This window comes from Astatotilapia calliptera, chromosome 10 (genome assembly GCF_900246225.1).
Source record: "Astatotilapia calliptera chromosome 10, fAstCal1.2, whole genome shotgun sequence".
NCBI classification, from domain to species: Eukaryota; Metazoa; Chordata; class Actinopteri; order Cichliformes; family Cichlidae; genus Astatotilapia; species Astatotilapia calliptera.
Genome location: NC_039311.1, coordinates 21,289,289 through 21,312,788, shown reverse-complemented (window position 1 = coordinate 21,312,788; position 23,500 = coordinate 21,289,289). Strand labels below are relative to the sequence as shown.

Here is a 23,500-nt window from a genome sequence, read left to right as displayed (position 1 = left end):
CCCATGACTTTGCTCTGAGCTGGGTCATTTACATTTTTTTTTTATTTCTAATAAAATAAAAACAAAAATAAAAAAACCAAAACAAAAGGGGACAAAAATGACTTCATCACTTTTTGCATCACAGTCTATTTTTGTTTCCCCACCCTGATTCGATTCCAGAATTCATCAAGCTAGTCATTTGTTGATTTCACTTACTGTAAACCTTAAACTTGGAGTTTTTTATTATTATTTATTATTAAATAAGAAGAAATTTATGGAGCTTTCTCCCTACACCTCGACTGTTGGAGAACTGTCTTTCACGTGGATATGGAAAAGTCCAGAGAGCGCTAGAACCCTGTAAATCTCGCGATGTCTGCGGGCGAGACGGTAAAGCAGACCTTGCCGCTGCAGCCTGCCAACACACATCAGAGACACCGGCAACAATCAGCGGTGTGGATTATGAGTAGAAGTATTTAAGACAGAGCAGCTTAACAACTTCACTTGACTGGAGCATCTTTTTTATGTTTTAAAATCTAGTTACAGGTTTATTTTCTTTACAGAAATCATACTGTATACAAAGATAAACCTAGGAGACACATATCGCTCAAGATGTCAGTGGTGGGATTTGACTTGGGCTTTCAAAGCTGCTATGTAGCTGTAGCCCGAGCTGGAGGAATCGAGACAATCGCCAATGAGTACAGCGACAGATGTACACCGTAAGTACCAAGTAAAATCTTATTATAGTTTGTGAAGGATAGCTACACAGGACAGGTTTTCATTTATAAGTATTGTCTCACCTGTGTCACTGTAATACACGTGAACGCAACTTCTCTGCTTTCAGCGACCATTTGTGCTCATTGCTGGGAAATTGAACTGCTTTTCCGTGTAAGTTAGTGATACATTTCTCAGCCTGTCTATGGTGAGCATGGAACCATCTAGAAATTAACTCATAAGGCTCACACCGCCTTCCAAGACCGATTATGAAGCTAAGCAAGTTAGCTGAGCTCATAGTTTTATTAACGGTAATGACAGTTTGGAGAATTGGTGTGGCTTCGCCGGTTAAAACACGACCGGGCGGTGTTTGCCACCTGTCGTTTTTAATTAGTTGTGCTTGTCTTCAAGGCGTAAACTCCGACCAACCGGTGTGCCCCGTGTGGCAAATTGTACGCCTTGCGTTATGCTCTGTACGATGACGACAGCGGCCAATCTCTTGTTGGAATATTCTAGCAAATTTTTATGTCTTTTAGCCTTTCATGTTTTAAACGGTGTAAGGTTATATAGTATTTATTATTATGCAAAAGTATTATTGAAAAACATATTGTTATCAGAAAGGTTTTTTAATATTGTTTGAATTCTGCTTATTTGGGTTCATGGCGCATTTTGTAATTCCATTAGTTAGATTTCAGTCATCGTGACTAATTTTTAAAGTCTTTACAGTATTTTCTCTTTTGTAAGAGTTCAACGTTAATATAAAGCACACAAGCGTTATTGAATGTTATACACTGTCACTGGTTTTGAATGATTAACTGGTATATTTATAGATGTATCATTACAATTTAGAATTCCCTCCCAAAGAGTATTAATAAAATGAAATAAGACCAGTTATTATATTGTAATTTATTTATAACGTTTGTATTAAACAGGGAAAGAAAAAGATAAGCATTAACGCCCAATTTATGCTTAGATGTGCACCTACTAGTCAGAAAGTCAGAAAAATTTAATATAATATATATAAAATGGGTTTTATGTCATGGTTATATGAAATATGTATACATCATTAAGTTGCTGAAGATACTTTATTGTGAATCAACCTGGACTTTTTAAAAATTATTTAATTTTATTCAAATTTACAAGGCAAACATGTGTCAGAGAAGTAGATCACGTATAAGATAATTTGGTGAATAGAAAGATTATACATCACAGTTTCTTGGTGTAATATATATATATATATATATATATATATATATATATATATATATATATATATATATATATATATACTGCGCAGGACCCTCAAGCTCCCAGGCCTCTGGTAGAGGACCCGAGCTTGAAGGATAAACCGCCCGCAGGGGCGTGCTGGGTGTTATATATGTATTATATGACAAATTCACATTCAGAATTTAAACACAGAATTTCATGTTGAATATTCGTAACACACTTTGTTCTGTAAAGGCTTATACTTACTGAGTAAAAAGAAAACAAATACTTTCCTGGTAACTTGCACAACGTTTTGTCTGTTGCTCACATAAATATGTTGCATTAAATTTTGAAAAATTATGAATATTGGACATTTTTTGACAAATATTGAACTGTTTTTGTGAACTTACTCTCTACTACATCATAAACATCACAAACACCACTGTAAAAAGTCCTTTGAGTGCTCAAATAGAATAGAAAAGCACTTTATAACAGCCAGTCTATTTACCATACAACTTCCTGTCCTGTTCTTGATTGAAGATCAGCATCCGCTGAGTGACTCTCCTCAGAGACTTGTATTGTTGACATCACCACACTCCACTTGTGTGTTCATAGCAACGCTTACTCTGTGTCATCAGCATCTGTGTTTGATAGAGATGGTGATGAGAGGCAAGCCCTGTGTGATTTAAGTGGACTTACCACACCACTTCAGCCTGTGTTTATATAGTACAGACAACTCAAAACTTAAACAAGCCAGTCTGGAGCCTCAGTCCAGGTTTCAACAAGGATTATTTAGAAAAGTGCTGAGATCAACTAGTTAAAAATTGTGACCAGTGTAGATTGGTCACTGAACTATCATGTGAAGCTCTGCTAGTTGTGTCATTAATGTAGCTTAACATTTTGACTCGTGTGTGTCCAGGTCTTTTGTATCGTTTGGACCCCGAAATCGTTCGATAGGAGCTGCTGGAAAGAGCCAGGTAAAAATTAATTCACCGATACGGTCATATTTATGAGAATTATTTACAATTAAATGTAAAAAGTGGTTAATACTTGGCTTTGTTTCCTCCTGTTTTGTCTTTCTTTTTTTATTCAGGTGGTGACCAACTATAAGAACACAGTGCAGAGCTTCAAGCGATTACATGGCAGAGCGTTCACAGATCCTTACATCCAGTCGGCCAAGTCTAACTTGGTGTACGAGCTGGCACCGATGCCCTCTGGGGCCACCGGTATAAAAGTAAGATTGTATTTTCTAACCAGGTTTCTGCCCTCAGCTTAGCTGATGGGAAATAATTAATCAAAAGAAAAAAAAGACCATTAAAAGAAAATTAACCGAGAGACCGCACAGTAGATACAACAGCTTATTTCTGACTATGTTGCATCCTCCACTCACTACATGCTGTGCTCTAAGAAGTGCGTCATGTAATACTTTTTGCTCTGATTCATAGCATTCCTACTTCATCTTCCCATTTAATCCTAAAAACACTTTCAGTATGTTGTACTTATTTCTGCAGGGATTTTGTCTCTCGGAATATTATCCTATGGGCAAAATGATAATTGTGTTGGTGATATGAACCGTACGCTTTGCTGACTGCCTAAATGTGAAAAATGTACACATTTCTGGCACTAACAGATGATGACTGTGAGACTCCAGAAATACCCAAAGTTATTGCAAGTGCATAAATGACAATGCTTCGCTTGGCACACTGCAAAGGCACAGAGTGGCATGTTGTAGAGTCCCCGTGGAGATGATTAATGTCAGTCCTCAGGATAAATAAGAGCACAAGAAATATCAAATCAAATCAAAATACATAAACCTGGTTTTGCCTGTTAAACCACAAGGCTTTGCAATCTGCATCTTTTCCATATTTTATCACATATGCATATTTTTGTCATCTTAAAAAAACCCTAAATGAAACTGAGATAGCCATTTAAATAATTAATGAGTTTTCTTATTAATGGAAATATTAACATAAAATGTCTTGTGTACACTGCAGCAAACATCTTACTCTACTGGACAGCTGTATGATTTGTCCTGACAGTAATCTTTTACCTCATTACCAATTTCTAGGTGATGTACATGGAAGAAGAGAGGATATTCAGCACTGAGCAAGTAACTGGCATGCTGCTGACCAAACTGAAGGAGACTGCTGAAAGTGCACTCAAGAAACCAGTAGTAGATTGCGTCATCTCGGTAAGCATTAGTTGCATCCTGGCTCAGGGATTTTAACCAGCTGCTTATAGCCCTCCTTTTCCATCATGTAAACTGCATCCACCGATTGCTCGTCCTGTCACACTGAGTGCAGCCAGCGCGCCTGGTTGATTCACGTGTTTACATTTGGGTTGCACATTACCAGCTCCTTCGTAGCTTTGGTGATGATGACTTCTTCCTCAAGTACCTTTTGCAGGACCAGTTTTCTTGCATATTTCGCAAAGTATTGTGGTGTGTCAGAGGGTGTTGAAGTCGCCTCCTTTTTAGGTACTAAATCATCATTAGAGGCTGACACGGTGCTTTTACTGTCAGACTTTCCTGGGCTTGTCTCATTGTTGTCTGCACTAGAGGACCTAAACACATGGCGTTGCTACAGCAATGATTTCCTGTATAATACTTTTGTATCATGTTAAAACTTCCAGATTTTGGATGATATAATGTGGCACAACCCTACTTAAGCTCTATGAGACGTGTTAAATAGGATTGGATAGGTCTTTTATTAATCCACCTGGTTATCCTGGTCTCAATAGATGGTTTTTCAGGCTTAGGTTTGTAACAACAGATCTTATGGAGGTAGCTTTAAATGTCTTAGGAGTTGTTTGTTTATTTGGTGAAAGTGACTTTGCATGATGAATCTTTAAGTTGCCATAAAGTGACTTTGTGTACTGTACCTGAATAGAACACTGCATTAGATTTACATCCTGTCATTTGACAGCCAGCGATTAATGTCATCCTGTTGAATTTTCTACCAGCTCAGGTAAAATATGCAGGCTGACAGCTGCCTGCAAGGTGTAGAAATGCTTTGCCACCTGCTCTTGTCACATTTTGAGCCCTGAGCACTTCAGCACACGTCTTGTCTGAAAGCTTTATTTCGTCTCTTGTACCTCGAAGCTGAAGAGTGGGAAGCGTGTGTTTCTTTAGCACAGAATAAGGATCTGTTACGTAATGTTACAGAGCTCACACTTTGAGGCCCTTGCTTTCACTGGGCCTAAACTTAAGGTTTACATCAGCTCTGGAGATGGATGACATGTTATTAGTACTGTTGCCAATAGCTAAATTTAGCCTGTGATCTTTTCCACAAGGAGCTGTTTTGTTTTGGCACCCTGAGTAACTAACTTGGTAATTTTATCCAGGGAGGTTATGAATCTTGTGAGATGGGTGATTTATTCCTTTGAGGGGCCCAGATTGATCCTAAATATGGAATAGTGTAATGTAATGTTTTTTTTTTGTTTTCCTCTTAGGTACCAAGCTATTTTACTGATGCAGAGAGACGGTCAGTCATGGACGCAGCTCAGATCGCTGGCCTCAACTGTTTACGACTGATGAACGAGACTACTGCAGGTTCATGGAAACATCTAGATCATCTTTAAGTCTGCTGTGTTGTTGTTGAGCCTTTAATCTCATACTACTCAGAAACACGTTGAAAATGGTTATTGCATTAGCTTATAACTTAACCATGAGATACAGTGAAATAGATGCACAGCATTAAACCTGCCCTACATTTTATTTATATACATTTGCAGCATTGCAGTAACAATTGCATTAGTTCGAGCAGATTTAGTTTAGCATAGTGCAGCTGGAATTTGGAGTACTAATTAGTTCCTGGATGCAGCGGTGAGCAGAAAATAACCTGAAGCTTCTGTCTGATTGCTGCAGTGACTCTGGCATATGGAATCTACAAGCAGGACCTGCCAGCTCCAGAAGAGAAGCCCAGAATAGTGGTGTTTGTGGACCTGGGCCACTCTGGTTACCAGGTGTCAGTTTGTGCCTTCAATAAGGGAAAGCTCAAGGTGAGTGATGGATAAATACTGAAAGTGCTCATGTGAGTTAGCAAGTTTACTAAAGTGGATTCTGTTTAAATCTTATATTTACGATATTCTAATGTCAATAAACAGGCCTGACTATTAAATAAATGTAAAAAAAAAAATACAGCATTTACGGTCAGTGGTGAACACTTCTGACTATCAGTGATGTTGGTGTTCTGGGTTATGCTGTTGAAAAATAAGGAGGGATCAAAAATCGTCAGAGGCAAAACCTAAACTTGCTTCTACCTACTACTAATATATTTACCTTCTCTACTGTTAGATCCTGGCCACTGCGTTTGACTCAGACCTTGGTGGCAAGGACTTTGACGATATCCTTGTCAACCACTTCTGCGAGGAGTTTGGAACTAAGTACAAGCTGGATGTGAGGTCCAAGCCCCGTGCACTTGTGCGGCTCTACCAGGAGTGCGAGAAGCTCAAGAAGCTGATGAGTGCCAACTCCTCTGACCTCCCTCTCAACATTGAGTGCTTCATGAATGATATTGATGTTTCCAGTAAACTAAACAGGTAAGAAGTAAAGTTAAATTAAATAAGAGAATAAGATCAGCATATAGCATGTAGCCACAAGTATTTTAAAAAGGGAATAGTGTTGTTTCTTAAATTAATGGAGTTTTCCATAGTGTGCATGTTGGCTGCACCTATTAATAATTTATGATCATGTGTCCCCAGAGGCCAGTTTGAGGAGATGTGTTCGGGGCTGCTGGCCAAAGTCGAGGGTCCCCTGCGCAGCGTCATGGAACAAGCCAGTGAGTACATGAGACTGTAATAGCAGCTGGACTATCCCTGTAGGCACGTGCACGCTCACACATTCAGTCATGTGCTTTGCTGTGGTAGCCCTTCCCCCTGGACAATAGCAGCACGTTAGCCTTCCTTTAATCATTACTTTTCAACTTTAAAAATAAAATGAAACAAATATGAAACGTATTACTTTGTAAACCTAAATAACCTGCTTTGTTTCGTGATTGTCGCTTGTTTTTTGTATCCAGAGCTGAAAAAGGAGGATATATATGCAGTTGAGATCGTGGGTGGCGCCACCAGAATCCCTGCCATCAAAGAGCGGATCAGCAAATTCTTCGGCAAAGAGCTGAGCACCACCCTAAATGCAGACGAGGCCGTGGCCAGGGGCTGTGCTCTGCAGGTACAGCATGCCTGTCACATGGCAAACACTTTGATCCCCACAGTGACTCAGGCAGCAGACTCACACAGTAACAGCTGTGTTATACCAGGAGGGAGACCTATGAGAGGATCGCTGAAGGCTGTGATCTGTGAAAGATTTGGAGACAGTTTAAAAAAACAAAACAAAAAAGATTCACAAATACTGATACTGAATACTGAATACTATTTTTGGCCTGAAAATGAAGAACACAAAAGTTTAACCTTAAAATTCTGGTTTTTGTTGTTGTTGTGTTTTTTTTCCCCTCAGTGTGCCATCTTGTCACCAGCTTTCAAAGTGAGAGAGTTCTCAATTACAGATGTTGTCCCTTACTCCATCTCCCTAAAGTGGAATTCAGCTGCAGAGGAAGGACTCAGGTACTCTTTAGGCTTGAATCTAACAGAAAGTAGCACAAACATCCCTTTAATGCAGCTGGTTTAATACTTGAATGTATTGTCCTCCTGTTTACATTGCTCCTATTATATTGAAGGGTAAGCTTAGCCAGAACTCGTACTGTTGACTCCCTTCACGACTTTCTGCCACACCTTGCCCACACCCATGTACCACGCAGATCCAGTATCAAAAATCTTTTCTGGATTCATTCACGTTTTGCTAAATAACATCCAAATCCTGTTTCAAGCCCTAAAACCCTCTCATAAATGATCTTTGAGTTTGATAAAGACTTCAGATGTGTTTTATAAACTGTTGCCAAATAACAGATTGGTGCGTGCTGGTGGGTAGGTGGGTGGGTGGTTGAGTAGGTGGAAACCTTCAGAGGACAAATGGTAGGCTTCGTGTCAGTTCTCTCACCACTTGCGTTGTTGGAATAAAAACTGTAAGCTAGCACAGCTTGTTTCAAACCATCGATGACATGAACAGAAAATTGAGTTTACATTCTGATGTCCTGTCCCTGTATATTTGTCTCAATCACCTGCTCTTTCTGTGTTTTTTGCAGTGATTGTGAGGTTTTCCCAAAGAACCACGCAGCTCCTTTCTCTAAAGTACTGACCTTCTATCGGAAAGAGCCATTCAGCCTTGAAGCCTACTACAACAATCCCAAGGAGCTGCCTTACCCTAAAGCCACTATAGGTACAGCAACTTCATTCAGATTTAGATGCAGTTCTGTGAGTTTCTATTTATTTGTTCATATATGCGCAGGTATTTTCATCAGTGCTAACTTTTAACTCTGCAGGCCAGTTTCTGATCCAGAATGTGGCTCCTCAGGCATCAGGGGAGAGCGCAAAGGTCAAGGTAAAAGTTCGGGTGAACGTTCACGGTGTGTTCAGTGTATCAAGCGCCTTGTTGGTTGAAGTCGTGAAAACTGCTGAAGGAGAGGAGCCAATGGAAACAGACCAGATCGTGAAGGAAGAGGAGGTGTGTATTATGTGCTTTTGCACTGATTGTTAGACACTAATGACATGGAGAGGGTATGTGTATATCAGTAAGGAAGAGACGGGAGAAATGTTTGCTTTCTGTTTGTGTTGCGCCTGAGAAAGCCTTTCAATCAGTAACCTAGTTCCAGCCCCACCCCATTACTGTATTATTTAGGCATCTTGTCTTGACAAGCTTTAGATGGCTTTAATAGCTTTAGCAATGAAGGTTTCTGACTACACTATTGCATACAGACTGATTGCAACTCTTGAACAGGAGTGCACATGACACAAACATTTCCAAAACCTTGACGTGAACATCTGAATAATTGCTGGGGACTGCCATTTTAAAATGGGCTGAACCCAGATTTAATAGATGACACCAGCAACAGAGCAGCACATGTTGTTTTAATTTAATTATATGTATATTCTTTCTTTCGTTACCGTGTGTCAGAGCAAAATGCAAGTGGACCAGGAGGATCAGAAACTCCAGGCTGGAGACAACGGAGACAAGAAAATAGAGACAGAAGAAATGGAGGTAACCTTGTGCTGGGCGATAAGGAAACCCTAATGCCCATACATGCATATATACATACATGTGTACATACATGGGTACATACGTTCATATAGAAGAAAAATTAGATTGTTCTGTATAAGTACTACGCATACAGCAACCCGAAGACTTTAAAATGTAAAAGAAGTTCACTTTCCTCAACAAACCTTGTTCCCCTAAAGACACAATTTACAGTGTTTAACACAAAAATAACCCAAAATAGACTGATACACATGTACATGGATACTTATGGAAGCTTATTTCTGCCACTGGGGAAAAAGTATTTGGCAGAGCTAATGTAAAATTTGATATGTATTACTCCAGCAGTGTCTATTGTGAAATATATGTCTGGCAAGATATGACCATTATTGTAATTTTTAACCATATCGCCCAGCACCAGGTAACCAATACATCCAATACATTTTATTTTCCTCATTATTTTAAGAAACATGATTTGCCACTGACTTTTTTTTTTAATTTAAAACATTCATTTATTTTTTATTTTTTTGAAGCATGCTGTTTAACATAAAAACACACATAAATTTCTCTATTTGTAAAGACTAACTTCTAAAACCATGTCTTAAGCAAACCTCAAATGGCCCTCTGAAGGTCTGAGGTGTCATCACTTTCCAAAAGTGTCGTCATTCCCAGAGCTTAAAACTATAATTGTTCCTCTCACTTACAACGAAAAATGCATCCATACTTTATCATGTGGAATTTTGCTTTTGACATAACAAATAAAAGCCATAGGCTCATGAAGAAATTATAAACTAACAATATAGAAACTTACAGTCAATACAGGCCAGAATTTACCTATCACAAAAAGCACAATAAAATTATACAGATGGTACAATTGTGAAACTGGTGAAACACAAAAGCACGTTTGAAGTTGGAGCTTTTCAAGTACTCAAAAAGGGTGAAGTCAAATACTGCTGATTTGTCTGGTGGGGGAAAAACGTGTTTCATCTCTGCTATTACAGACAACGACAGAGGATGCCAAGCAGCAGGAGAAGAAGAACGACCAGCCTCCTCAGGCCAAGAAGCCCAAAGTAAAGACGAAAACACTGGAGCTGCCCATAGAGAGCAGCTTGGACTGGCAGCTTTCCGGAGAAGAACTAAATTTGTTTGTGGAAAATGAGGTAATGCTGTAAAAATCACAAGGAATGTGTGGTGTGCATGCACAGTGTTGTCTCAAGCAGTAATGCCTAGTGATGCTCACTGGCCCTGGGTTAAGCTGTCCTAGTTACCATTAACATTTAAAGAAGTGTCTCCATAGTGTAGCTGTTTACATGTATTTGTCTAAGCAGCAAAAGATAGAAACGAACATATTAAGCAGCCAACAGTGTGAAAAAGGGAGGAGCTGATTTGGCTTTTATCATTAACAGCCCCTAAAAATGGACAACTCTTGATCATTTGATAATTAATCAGTTAATCAAACCATAATATCACCTTTTTTTCTTTTTCTTTTGACATGTGTAACATCAGGAATATACCTGAAATTGTAAATGTTGTCTTGCTTCATCCTCAGGTGTTTTTTTTGTATGTTTTTGTTTTGTTTTTGTTTGTTTTGTTTTTTTTTGGTGCACACTTAACTAAGTAGTTCAACTAATGTAGACTTTACTGTGACTCCTCCAGGGTAAGATGATCATGCAGGATAAGCTGGAAAAGGAGAGGAATGATGCAAAGAACAACGTGGAGGAGTACGTGTACGACATGAGGGACAAACTCCACGGCATCCTGGAGAAGTTTGTGAATGAAGCAGTGAGTACACACTGGACACGTCATCATACACTGATCGTCTCTGTAACATTTGGATTCTGTTCAATTTAAACTAAGTGTAAACCTTCAGTTCAGATGAAATGCATGTGTTTAATGTTAAACAATGAATCTTCCTCACTGCTTCACATGCAGGATCGCGATTTGTTCTCATTAAAACTGGAGGACACAGAGAACTGGCTGTATGAAGATGGAGAAGACCAACAGAAGCAAGTTTATATCGACAAACTGGCTGAACTCAAGGTAACTACGCACTCATTGTATGACTGGACAGTTTTATGGGAGGAAAAAAAAGACATAAAATGGTTCACTCTACAGATATTTGGAATAACTTTGCGGCCTTACTGACGATGTTGCTTTAACAGAAAATTGGCCAGCCTATCCACGAGAGATACGTGGAAGCTGAGGAGAGGCCGAAAGCGTTTGAGGAGCTTGGGAGACAAATCCAGATGTACATGAAGATAATTGAAGCTTACAAGGCAAAGGTAACCAGGGTTTGTTGTTGAACTCTTTATACAAAGTTTTAAGAACAGCTGTAGGTCAGACATATCACAGACTAAGCTCAAGAATCCCCAGACGTTTGTCAAATTTACTTTTGTGTGCCCCAACAGGACGAGCTCTATGATCATCTGGATGAGCTGGAGGTGACCAGGGTGGACAAGCAGGTAAATGATGCCATGGTCTGGATGAACAGCAAGATGAACCAGCAGAACAATCAAGACCTCACCGTGGACCCAGTGGTCAAAGTTACAGAAATCAAGGCCAAGACTAAGGTAGACATTAAAAGCACACACACACACCACTTGCATGCTCTTTAAGAGAGCTTCATTATGGGCTTCCTTAGGGTTTTAAGGGCTCATTGTCTACAATTAGTAGACAGTAATATAAATATGAACATATTAGCAAAGTTTATCCAGTATACTTTTGTAACATCAACTTAAAAAAATCTTAACAGAATAAACATGAATTATTATTATTATTTTACTTTAATGGTGATTAAGATCATTATTCATCATTATCTTTTGTTTTCCTTATACTGACGGCCTAAGAGCATCTGAAGATTTCACAAAAACCCAACGCCAAAAACGACACTCAACAGTCTTGTAGTAGCTGCCAAGCAGTTTGAAGTAATTTGTCATTGTGGTATGAGCTGAAGAATTTAAGTTTAAAAACTGTGATGTCATGTTCTAAGCATGTGTATCTTTTTACTCTTTAGGAGCTTTATGCATCCTGCAACCCAGTGTTGTCTAAACCCAAGCCCAAACCCAAGGTGGAGCCTCCTAATGAGGAGAAGACGGAGAATGGGCCGGTTAACGGACAGGAGGGAACAGAGAGCCAACCGTGCAACCCGGACAAAACGACGCCCGCGGGCACGGAACAGCAGACAAAAACGCCAGAGAAAAATCTCCCTGAAATGGACATTGACTAACTGCTTCCACTGCAGCCCCTGAGTTTTAGTTTCCTCCTGAAACAGAGTTCTGTCCTTCCTCTGAGATTGTTCTTGATGACCGAGTAGCCTCTCTCAAAGACACAGACGACAGCATCTCTAATCAACACTACGCATCAACCAGCCGCCTCAGCATGCCATTTCTCATTTTGTTTGACTACAAAAAATATTGCATAATAGTAATACTAAACGGACTACTTAATGACATAAAGGTTGTGAGCGTGGGATGGAAACTGCTTTCTCTCTGTGCTGCTTTGGTGGGCTGTATTGTTAAAGATGACTTCAGCATTTCCAGAGCAAATGTAAACTATGAATGTCAGATATGAAAAATTTGTAAGCAAAATAGCTGTTCAGGAGAGAATTATACATACGAGATTATTGAAAATGTAAACTACTGCGGTATGTCTGAGTGTAAGTATACATACAGAGGCACTGGTAGTTAACACGGATTGTTCAGAGTTGTACATGACAAAATTGTGTTCCCCCACCACCACCACCACAAACAATTGTAACTTCGGATTATAATGTTATTTCGTTTAAGTGGAAGCAGGGAGTTTTTGTTGAGTTTACTTGTATCGTATGTTTGAACTATATACAACAAGTTACTGTCATGCAGTATTTCTTTGTTGAGCTTTTCTCATTCAAAAGCACTGGTATGTCTGTTGTTCTCTGGTAGCCTTGAATTTTTTGTTTTGGGAGGGGTTTTGTTGTTTTGTTTTGTTTTTTACTTAAAAGTGAATGCTGGTGCAACAAATCACCTTTTTGGGTGCTGCTGTTGTTGCCACGTCACCAAAAAGAAGCAAAAATTTAAAAAAATAAAATGACTTATAGCTGAAAAAGTTGTTTTTTTTGTCTTGAACACAGTAGTAATTGCATATCCTACATCCAGTTTTCAGAAAGAAAATAAGGTTTATTTTAAATGTAGTTTTGCAAACACTCTACAAACATCCTGCAACCTTGCACAATACACTGCTCCAAAAAATTAAACACTTTTTAAGCAGAATATAACCTCAAGCCATTTAAACTTCTTGAATATTGATATGGTCAATTAAGTAGGAGAGCGCTGCTAGCTTTTGACCGACCCGTAGAAGTGGCCGAGGTAGTCCAACTCTACCAGGATGGCACATCAGTTGTCACTGCCAGGTTTGCTGTATATCCTAGAACAGAAGGCCATTCTTAACCAATCAACAGGACCGGTATCCCCTCCGTTGAGCAAGGAAGAACAGGATGAGCAATGCCAGAGCCCTTCAAAGTGACCTCCAGCAGTCCACTGATACAGTCAAAAACATGCTTTGTGAGGAGGGCCTGGCGTCCTCTAGTGGGCCATGCGCTTACTACACCATTATACCACCAGCGGGCTAAAACATTAATACGAGGCAGGATGGATCCATGCTTTCATATTTTTTACACCAAATTTAGGCTGTCTTGACATTCTCCTTTGACCTCTAGTGTTAACAAGGCATTTTCTTACAGAGAACTGCTGTTCATTGGATATTTTTTTACTTGTTCAGACCTTTCTCTATAAACCCAAGACATGGCTTTGTAGGAAAATCCCAGTAGAACAACAGTTTCTGAAATACTCGTACTGGGAATATTTTAAATCACCTTTCTTCCCCATTATGATGCTCAGTTTGAACTTCAGCAGGTCATCTTGATCATGTCTATATGGCTAAAAGCACTGCATTTCCATGTGATTGGTTGATTAGATATTAGTATCAGCAAGTAAATGAACAGCAGAGGTGGGACCAAGTCATTGTTTTGCAAGTCTCAAGTAAGTCTCAAGTCTTTATCCTCAAGTCAAGTCTCAAGTAATGTCAGGCAAGTCAGAGTCGAGTCTCAAGTCACTGGTGTAAAAGTCCGAGTCAAGTCACAAGTCTGAAACTTTGAATTTCAAGTCCTTTCGAGTCTTTAAAAAAAAAAAAAACGAAAAAATAATGTTGCAGTTATGCTAAATGTAAATGTTAGACCATGTAATTTTTTAATCTGTGTTTTTCTCAACACATGACAAAATAGTGAACTTAGAAAATATACACAAATTGTGAAATTGCACCTCTTTAAAATGCAGCTCAATTAAACCTAGCTCCAAGAATAATTTTCACCGACAGTTCTGAGATAAGCTGCATGTTATTCTTGGATGCGGTTGTAGGACCGGCTTTAAAATCGCATGACAAAAATATCATACACATTAAAAAAACTGCATCACCAACGTAGCCTGGACAACATTTGCTAGTTAGATGAAGTCAGCTATCTCATCTTAGCATATTTATATGCATATTTATAATCATACGGTTCTTGGAGTGAGTGCACACACTCATGAAGTTTAGTAACTTCCGGTCACTGCAACAAGCCCAGGTACAGTTTACCGACGGATGGGTGCAGGACCTTGAAATGCACCGTGTAGAACGAAAGACCATCGTACGTATCATAAGTTTACCAGTCTCACAAATCGTCGTCATAAATACACATTCGTTAACCGTTTATTAATAGGACCTTTGAGCTCAACGGTAATTAATTAGTAGTGGAAATAATTTCTGGTACCCATCACAGAAATGTAGCAGTGACAATAATACTGTATGCTGTAATCGTACTGGGCAATTAGTGATACAAAAAACCTGTTTTATCCTGTGAATAAAAGTATATGTTTTTGTCAATGTACCATAATAACAGAAGCGAAACGCAATATTGTGTCAGGACAATTCACTATTTATGCACAATAAACAAAGGAGCATAGCGCGACAATTTCTGTTCAGCGCCAGACTTGCTTGTAACCTATATCACTAATTATGTTATGAAAATGACGTATTAACTACTACAAAACACTGACCTTCGTGTAAATGCTTGGAGCAGACTAACCTGTGAGCTGGAGTGTTCTGGGACGTTATATTTGATCTTTGAATGGCTGCAATCCAGACCATCCGTCTTGTCTTTGTTACTTCGGAAACATGGCTTGAACAATTTCTCTTCAACGACGTAATCCGATAACAACCGATCTCTTTACCCGTCGGCTTCCCGTGGCTGTCATGCGACCGGCTATTGCAGTTAATAATACAACAGCTTCTTGACATTTTTGTGTTTCTTTTTATCGCTGTGTGACTGATTTCAATTGAAAGCCTGCGTGCGCTAGTACCGCTTGCCACGAGTTCCCAGAATCCTTTGCGGTTCTACCCGTGAATGACGTCACATTTTCAATCTCTATATAATATGCATGTTAAATTTTATATTTGGGGTAAAATATCAAGTCTTTTCAAGTAAACCGGTTCAAGTCCAATTCAAGTCCCAAGTCATTGGTGTAAAAGTCCAAGTCAAGTCACAAGTCTTAGAACATTTTTTCAAGTCAAGTCTAAAGTCATAAAATTAATGACTCGAGTCTGACTCGAGTCCAAGTCATGTGACTCGAGGTGTACCTAATGAAGTGGTGTATGTTTACTAAGATTCGTACAGTCTTACAGAGGTACAATATTTATTTAAATACCATGAGGTCGCTGCTTCTTAGCGTAACAAAATTGCAAGTAAAGATGTCATACACTCACAAGCCTGAAGGTGACGCGCCATGACAGAAAGAAGTCCGGGCAGGAGTCATTAGTGCTTTGGCCGCACAAGGTAAGAAACATTGACTTTTCCATAGTTAATTAGTACTTAGAGGCTTAGGGATCTTATGCAGGGGTTCTTAGTTGCGTAGACGAGCTAAAGTGCTGTGTTGCTGCTACAGAAGAAAAGTTAGAGGACGGCCGAGATCCCCAAGAAGCCACTGTTTGAGCTAGCACAACAAGCTAGCCTGGATGGGTTTCCCCTAGTTACTTTGGTAGTTACGGAGCTGTCCTCTAGTTTGAAGCTGACTCACGGTTCAGATTTACTTGCTGTTAAATTAGGATGGAGTTAGGAATACGTCTGACATAGATAAGTAAACTTTTTCTAGCTAGCTTGCTAACTTTTGGGCCACACTGTAGCATGACGTTAGCTACGGTAAGCTGACGTTATATCACAGGAAACTGTACTTTGCTGTCAGGTGATTAGTCATTGTTATATAAAAAGAGTTCCGGGAAAACCACGGTTAACCAAGCTGCAAACTGTGAATGCAGGAAAACGTTATGTTTCTGAGGACAAAATGCAAGTTGCTGCTTTTGTTTTTAGCTTTCTGTCAGTATTAACGTGTGCTAGCGGTTTGTCAGGATTTGTCATGATATTTCTAATAATAAATGTTTGTCACACACCGTTAATGCAGGAATGTAAATGTCTGAGGACAAGGAAGCCCAGGAGGATGAGCTGCTTGCTTTAGCAAGTATCTACGATGAAGAGGAATTTCATCGGGCAGAGTCTGCACAGGGGGGAGAGATCCAGCTCTGTCTGGAGCTCCCTCCAGATTTCAAAGTGGTAGTCAAAGGTACAGCTGTCCGGTAGGCTTTGCAAAGAAAGAAAAGCAAGCTGTGGGGAAAAATCTGACAGGTTTCATAATAATAAAGCGCTTTTCAGGATGCGTTGGAGAAGATGGGCTAACCCTAACCCTCTGTACCTTAATATAATTTTATTAAGATCTTCCAGATTCCTGAAAGAAATGGCAATGGGTATATGGTGATAAACATGATTAAAGCTTAAGTAATTATTAGTTTGTTTTATTCAAAGATTAGAGATAGCTTTTTCAAACTGCATGTGGCCATTTAAGATGTTTACATTGATATTTTCATCTTTTCGTTTGCATCCTACAGCATTACTCTCTCCTTCCTGCCTCCATCTCATCCCCCTCCTCACCTCAAGCCTCATCTGTGCTGAAGTCAGGACTTTAACATAGGAAAACTTGCATAAACATACTTATTTATTACCGATATTGTCACAGTTAGTGTCAGCAGGTTAGACATGCAATCCTTCCCGGTCTCCATGTAGCTGACAACAAGCTCGCTAAACAACAACATGTTGGACTCAAGTGTCCTAAAAATTCAACTTTTCCTTATATAAATATGATTACCTTTTCATATCGTATGCGAGTTTGGCCATCCACAGCTAATATGGGGTGCAGAGGGTTAATTCAGTTATTCCCTCCTAATCATGCACTAATAAGAAATGTAATGAAGTCTCTTCTGTCTATCACAGGAGAGAATAAAACTGAATATAATGTCTCCTTCCTACCTCCTTTGGTGGTCAACTTTGAGATTCCTGCAGACTATCCCTCTACAGCCCCACCGCTCTTCACTCTCAGCTGTAAATGGATGACCAGAGCACAGGTACGGACTCATAACAACTCAGATAATCCTTTATTGTGCCACAAGAAGTACTGGACATGTTGGGATATTCAAATTGTGAGTCAACAGTACATCGTAAATATCAAAACCTTTCTCAATGTCACCTCAGATGAGCTCTCTATGCCGACGACTGGATGAGCTGTGGGAGGAGAATCAGGGTTGTGTGATTCTTTTCACATGGATCCAGTTCCTCAAAGAAGAGGCTCTGGGCTTTCTGGGTATCCAGTCACCTCTTGAAATCATAAGGGGAGGAAGTAAGGCAGGTAATGAGTGAAGAAAACCCGACCGTGCAGTGAAAATTAGAGCATAGATACTTCACACCACACACTATGCACACTGGGACAAACTGGCTCAAAACATTCGATTTGTTAATGTTATTTAACCTCGCCATGTCTTCTTAGCCGTTAGTTGAAATTATCCACATTCCAAAATAGCATAACATGGACACTGTCAGTGCTTTAGCTGCACTGAGCCTAAAATGAACATTTTGGATGCTTCTCAGTTGCAGAATACTTGATGCACACGTAGGCATCCTGGGTGTGAGGATCTCAGTTTTCTCATTGTTTTGCTGATGGCTATCTAACATCTCATTGGTGGTATCCACTTTTTTCCCCTGAAAGTTGAACTGGAAAGATGGAAGGTTGAAAGCTATTAATTGTTTCCCTGTCATGTGCATTGGTACACACACTTGTACACATTGTTCACATCTCAGGCATTTTTTTCTGTTTGTAATTCATATGTACAGATTGCATTTTATGTTTATAAATGGTGCAAATTTGTCTTTTGCTTTTTTGTCCTAGCTATGGTGCAGTTTGGGGGCCATCCTGAAAAAGCAGAAGAAAAGAAAAAAGAATTGATGAATTCCAAGTCTGAACAGAAGATTTCATCGTCTTCTCAGCTGGACCCGAGGACTGTCCTTTTGATGGACCCGCGTGCCGACCTTCTACCTCAGCTCCTAGACTTTGACGAGGCGCAGCGGCAGAGGGTGTTCGACAGCAGAGTGTTCTGCTGTGGAATCTGCTTTGTAGAGAAGCTGGGCTCAAACTGTCTCTGCTTTAAGGAGTGCCAACATGTATACTGCAAGGCCTGCATGACTGAATACTTCCAGATCCAAATAAGGGATGGCAATGTTCAGTGCCTTAACTGCCCGGAGCCCAAATGTACCTCTTTAGCCACACCGTCACAGGTATTTGTGATTTATGAGTCCGTTCAATTAAAGTCCAACTCACCCTACCGTCAGCGCCTACCCTGCTTTCCTTTCCTGTCTGCCTTTATGTTTCAGGTGAAACAGCTCGTGGACGAGGAGCTGTTTGCCAGATATGACCGTTTGCTCCTTCAGTCCAGTTTGGACCTTATGGCTGATGTGGTCTACTGTCCCCGTCAGTCCTGTGGTACCGCTGTAATGATGGAGCCAGACACAACCATGGGCATTTGCTCAGCATGCCAGTATGCTTTTTGCACACTGTGCAAGCTGGGGTATCACGGTGTCTCCCACTGTAAAATTCGTGCAGGTAATGCCACTGAAACTTTAATAGTTTTCTTTAGAAGCAAATCTGATTGGTCAGTTAACTCGACCTACAAATTTTGTAGTAGAAACCAGAAAGTCTCCAATATCAAAATGTTGTCTTTGTCCACCAGATTCTGTACATTGGTGTGAAGATTTCTTTGTTTAAAGACATGCCATCAACACATCTTCATGTTCAAACCAGTGTTTTTGTTTTGTTTTTTTCCCTACAGAGGAACTGCGTAACCTGAGAGATGAGTACCTGTCTGCTACTGCTTCAGGGCAAAAGTTCATGGAGCAACGCTATGGGAAAAGGGTAATCCAGAAAGCAGTTGAGGAGTCCTTTAGCAGAGACTGGCTCAGTGAGAACTGCAAATGCTGCCCGCGCTGTGGAACCAATATACAGGTTGGGCTTTCCCTGTTGTTAACAGTGAAGTAGAACTGGCTTTGACTTGAGCATCATGGTTCAGATTTTTGTAAAATTGAATGTTTATTGTCATCAGACGGTCTCCAAAATGAACTGCAGCCACCAGTCAAAAATTGCTCCTTAAAACGTACTGGCCTAGAAACATCCTAGCAACTCATGTTTGCTAGGGGGAAATGTTTACTCCTGGAATCATTGTCTGCGTTTGTGTCACATGTTTATTTCCGTTAATGCCCGGTGAGCAGTTGTTAAGAGCTTTCATTGAAGTCTATGAAATCCTTGACGAGAGACTCTGGCAATCTGCCAGCAGCCAAGGCAATCGCAGAGCAACTTTTTTTATTACCTGGAAACCACTGTCTAACCAGGTTGCCAAGGGGTTGCCTAGTGATCTTTAGGCCAGTGACTGAGGCGTCATATGTCGTTATTTTTTTCTGTTCTGTCTGTGAAAAATCTTGCGTTCGCTTCCAGATTATCCCAGTTGTAGCTAATGTATCGTTTCTGTGTCTCTTCAGAAAGTTGATGGCTGTAACAAGATGACCTGCACCTCTTGTAAGCAGTACTTCTGTTGGCTGTGCCTGGGCGTCCTCAGCAAAGTCAACCCATACAGTCACTTTAACAACCCACATTCACCTTGTTACAACCAGTAAGAGATTTTTTTTCCTTCTTTTTTTTAACCCCCTCCCCCAAGTTAGGCTTATTGATATTATATTTACATTACGTATTGTTTGTGAATGCATCTTTTCTTTCTTGTTGCAGGCTTTTTCTCGGTGTGGATCCTGATGAAGATGATGATGCCTTCTGGAGTGATGAGGAGGACTGACACTGTGCAGTGCTTCACTGCTGTATGCTCAATTTGAACGCACTTTATCTCTCACATAGCCACCACTTCATCTGTGACTTCAATATGCCTGCATTGGCCAAACAGTGCAACTACAGCCACCATAACCCTACCATGTCACTATTATGTCTTTGTTAACATGGTAACATTAAAATTGCTGTTTTGGTTTGTACATCAATAATGGGTATTTAGATATGTGGTTATTGATTGGCAGCACAGTTTTCTGCACCTGACTGGGTCACTGGGCTAAATCATTGGAAATGCTGTTTGAATTTCAGACTTATACAGGTCAACATTATATTGGTTGTACATGTCTAGATTTTCTCTTTTCAAGTAGACATGCACTTCCTGTCCTGCAGGTTTATAAAGTTTAGGAACTAATAATGGAACCACTAGTTAAGCTCAGTTTGCTCAATTTCAGGTGCTTTTTCTGCCTTTCCAGTGTTAAGAGGAAAACTGGAACCGTCTTTGTCCCACTTTGTCATTATTCACGTCACATTAACAATCTAATCAGATTTTTCATTTATCAAAGGTATGGCATGAAAACCTTTGTTTTTTTTAAATTTCGTGATATAACAAATACAATTAAGATAAAGCTTTAAAGAAATGGAGACAAACCCAGAGATGTGTTACTCACACATAATTTCAAAACTGGAAGTTGTGCTTTGTTTTAGTTCTAGGCATTATGGGAAAACCCCCATGCCTCCCAAAGACACAGGGTGCTATTTACAGAGCCTACTCCGTAGTCTTTCATAAACAAGTTTAGCTGAGTCATTGCACAAAGTCAAAGCAGGTTAAAATTTATTTCATTGGATTGGTTGGTATTGGTTTTATTATATTTCTGTACAGAACTAAATAATAGAGGAAAGTGGCTTAGATACTTTTGAGAATCAATGGTTTAACGATTGCTCATTAGGGTATGTGTTGCTTTAATTTCATTCAGGGATTGGTGTGAGAAATGATATAATCGAATAGATCTACTCCTTAATGTTGCCACTAATTAGTGTCAAAGTGAGGCCAAATAGTTTAATTATATCCACAGATACAAAAATTAGTTTGTATTGTATTACTTCATTTACATTAGAGTGAAAGGGCAAATTTCTAATGCAAGCAGTTCTGTTCTGAATTGAACCCTGCAGCAAATCTGTTCTTTTTTAGCACTGAATGATTTGGTCTGTCCTGCAAAGCATGTTGATTTGCATTGCAATTAACTGTTCCTCAAAGTAAAAATTCTTACTTAACATTTTGTCTGTTTCATTTCATGTCTTGGTGCCAGCATAAAACTGCACATGAATAGACACAACTGTAGGTTGAGGTTTGAACGCTGACCTTAAGAGTAATACTGAAAACAGCACAGTGTAAACAGTTTAACGGGTTATTAATATTTGAAATGCTTGCCTCTGTTGTCAGTAATTTAGTGAAAACTTCCTGATGCACTAAACATAATGTAAATGTCATGATTGTCTTGCAGTGTATCACTTTGCCCACATGTTATGAGCCATCATTACTGTGGGCAAAGTGGATATACAGTATAACAGATGGACGAAAGTACTGTGACATTACTCAGGTTTGTGAAGTCCTATATTGAAGCCTCAGGATGAATTTTTGACACCGTCTCTGTCTTTTGAAACCTGATGTACCCATGAAACTGCATGTTTGTTGGCTACTGACTTAGTCCTGCTTTCTGACAGTCTTGTGCTTGAAAGCCGCTGGACTTCTTTAGGTTCCTGAAAACAATTTACAAAATGAACTTGATGTTTTATTCAGTATGACCTGAAATAAGATACGGAGCGCACAAGCTCATCCGTCCACTGCTTACTGAGGTCAGGGCTGAGGGCTGTTTCCACAGTGGTAAGTTTTATTGAAAGTCTTGGTGTGACCCCTGTTTTGACTGCGTTGGCTTCAGTTTTTTTTTTTTTTTAAAAATCATCGCTATTATTTCAACAGAATCTTTTTCTCTTACACGGTTACAACAAAATGAATGTGAGATTTCACATGACCAACAGTGTCATATTTAAATGTAGGGTATATATTTTTCTTGTTTCTGCAGAGGTCCGAAAAAACTTATTTTGCACGTGCATTACACAATTCAGGTTTCTGGTTCAGATGAGTGGTAAAAGTCTACACTCTTACCATAAAGTGGTTAGGTTAAAGCAGCTCTTTGGAAAGAAAGTATTGCCCACACTTGCTCTAGATTAACTAAGGTCACGTTAGCAAAGGCCCACAGATTGAACACCTGAATAGAAACATGTCACACTGGTACTGAATTGTGTTTATAAAAAAAAAAAAAAGTGAACTGATTAAATAACTTTCCTTGAAAGAAAAAAAGTTTACTTTCTTACACTTGTGCCAAGGCTCCAAAGAAACTAACAATAAATAATCATTTTATATAGGTTTTTTAAAATGATCAGATGATGTCATGTTTAATGTCAGAGGACATAAAATGTTACAATATAAATATTCACTGATAGTAGTTAATAAATTGTCATATTCATGCATATGAATTAAATTAATAAAAATCTCACTACTAATGTTACATAAGCAATTTAAACAAGCTTTGGTTGGTTGCTAAGCTTGTAAAAGGGTTAAGCTAGCTTGGTTAGGAGATGATTAGCAAAGTGAAATCAAATTTTGCTAAACTAAATCTTCTATTTGTAGTTTCTACAAAACAGATGCTATGAAAACATATCTATGCTCTTATCATATAAAAGACACCTAAAAATGGGAGACACAAAATAATGTTGGTTATGCTGCTAATAATGCTCAGTAATGGTTAAAACTAAACTTTCAATTCAATTTTATTCATACAGCGCCAAATCACAACAAACAGTCCCCTCAAGGCGCTTTAAACTGTAAGGTAGACCCTACAATAATGCGTACAGAGAAAAACCCAACAATCATATGACCCCCTCTGAGCAACCACTTTGGCGACAGTGGGAAGGAAAAACTCCCTTTTAACAGGAAGAAACCTCCGGCAGAACCAGGCTCAGGGAGGGGCGGGGCCATCTGCTGCGACCGGTTGGGGTGAGAGAAGGAAGACAGGATGAAAGACATGCTGTGGAAGAGAGACAGAGATTAATAACAAATATAATTCAATGTAGAGAGGTGTATTAACATATAGTGAGTGAGAAAGGTGACTGAAGAAGAAACACTCAGTGCATCATGGAAACCCCCCAGCAGCCTAAACCTATTGCAGTGTAACTAAGGAAGAATTCAGAGTCACCTGATCCAGCCCTAACTATATGCTTTAGCAAAAAAGAAAGTTTTAAGCCT

At 39.4% G+C, this 23,500-nt stretch overlaps 2 protein-coding genes across 4 annotated transcripts; both read left to right on the top strand.

The window, feature by feature from the left end:
- Nucleotides 1-360: 360 nt before the first annotated feature.
- On the top strand, nt 361-13,015 carry hspa4a (heat shock protein 4a). The gene is made up of 20 exons (XM_026181895.1): nt 361-429; nt 540-695; nt 2,816-2,873; nt 2,990-3,130; nt 3,965-4,087; nt 5,347-5,446; nt 5,762-5,895; nt 6,191-6,435; nt 6,598-6,674; nt 6,915-7,066; nt 7,352-7,458; nt 8,037-8,170; nt 8,274-8,455; nt 8,906-8,989; nt 9,985-10,143; nt 10,640-10,765; nt 10,916-11,023; nt 11,146-11,265; nt 11,392-11,553; nt 11,997-13,015. Exons 2-20 carry the CDS (start codon nt 589-591, stop codon nt 12,207-12,209), a joined length of 2,532 nt encoding a protein of 843 aa, XP_026037680.1. The 5' UTR covers nt 361-429; nt 540-588; the 3' UTR covers nt 12,210-13,015.
- A 2,646-nt stretch (nt 13,016-15,661) lies between these two features.
- Nucleotides 15,662-21,473, top strand: rnf14 (ring finger protein 14). Of its 3 annotated transcripts, none has more exons than XM_026182314.1 (9): nt 15,662-15,827; nt 16,450-16,608; nt 17,382-17,443; nt 17,571-17,724; nt 18,262-18,647; nt 18,744-18,972; nt 19,199-19,371; nt 19,902-20,032; nt 20,146-21,473. In XM_026182314.1, the coding sequence occupies exons 2-9, from the start codon at nt 16,458-16,460 to the stop codon at nt 20,207-20,209; spliced, it is 1,350 nt and encodes a 449-aa protein (XP_026038099.1). In that variant the 5' UTR covers nt 15,662-15,827; nt 16,450-16,457; the 3' UTR covers nt 20,210-21,473. The 3 variants fall into 3 exon arrangements, with proteins under 3 accessions (XP_026038099.1, XP_026038097.1, XP_026038098.1); XM_026182312.1 differs by having other exon boundaries at nt 17,313-17,443; XM_026182313.1 differs by lacking the exon at nt 15,662-15,827 and adding an exon at nt 15,848-16,334 and having other exon boundaries at nt 17,313-17,443.
- The last annotated feature ends 2,027 nt before the right edge of the window (nt 21,474-23,500 follow it).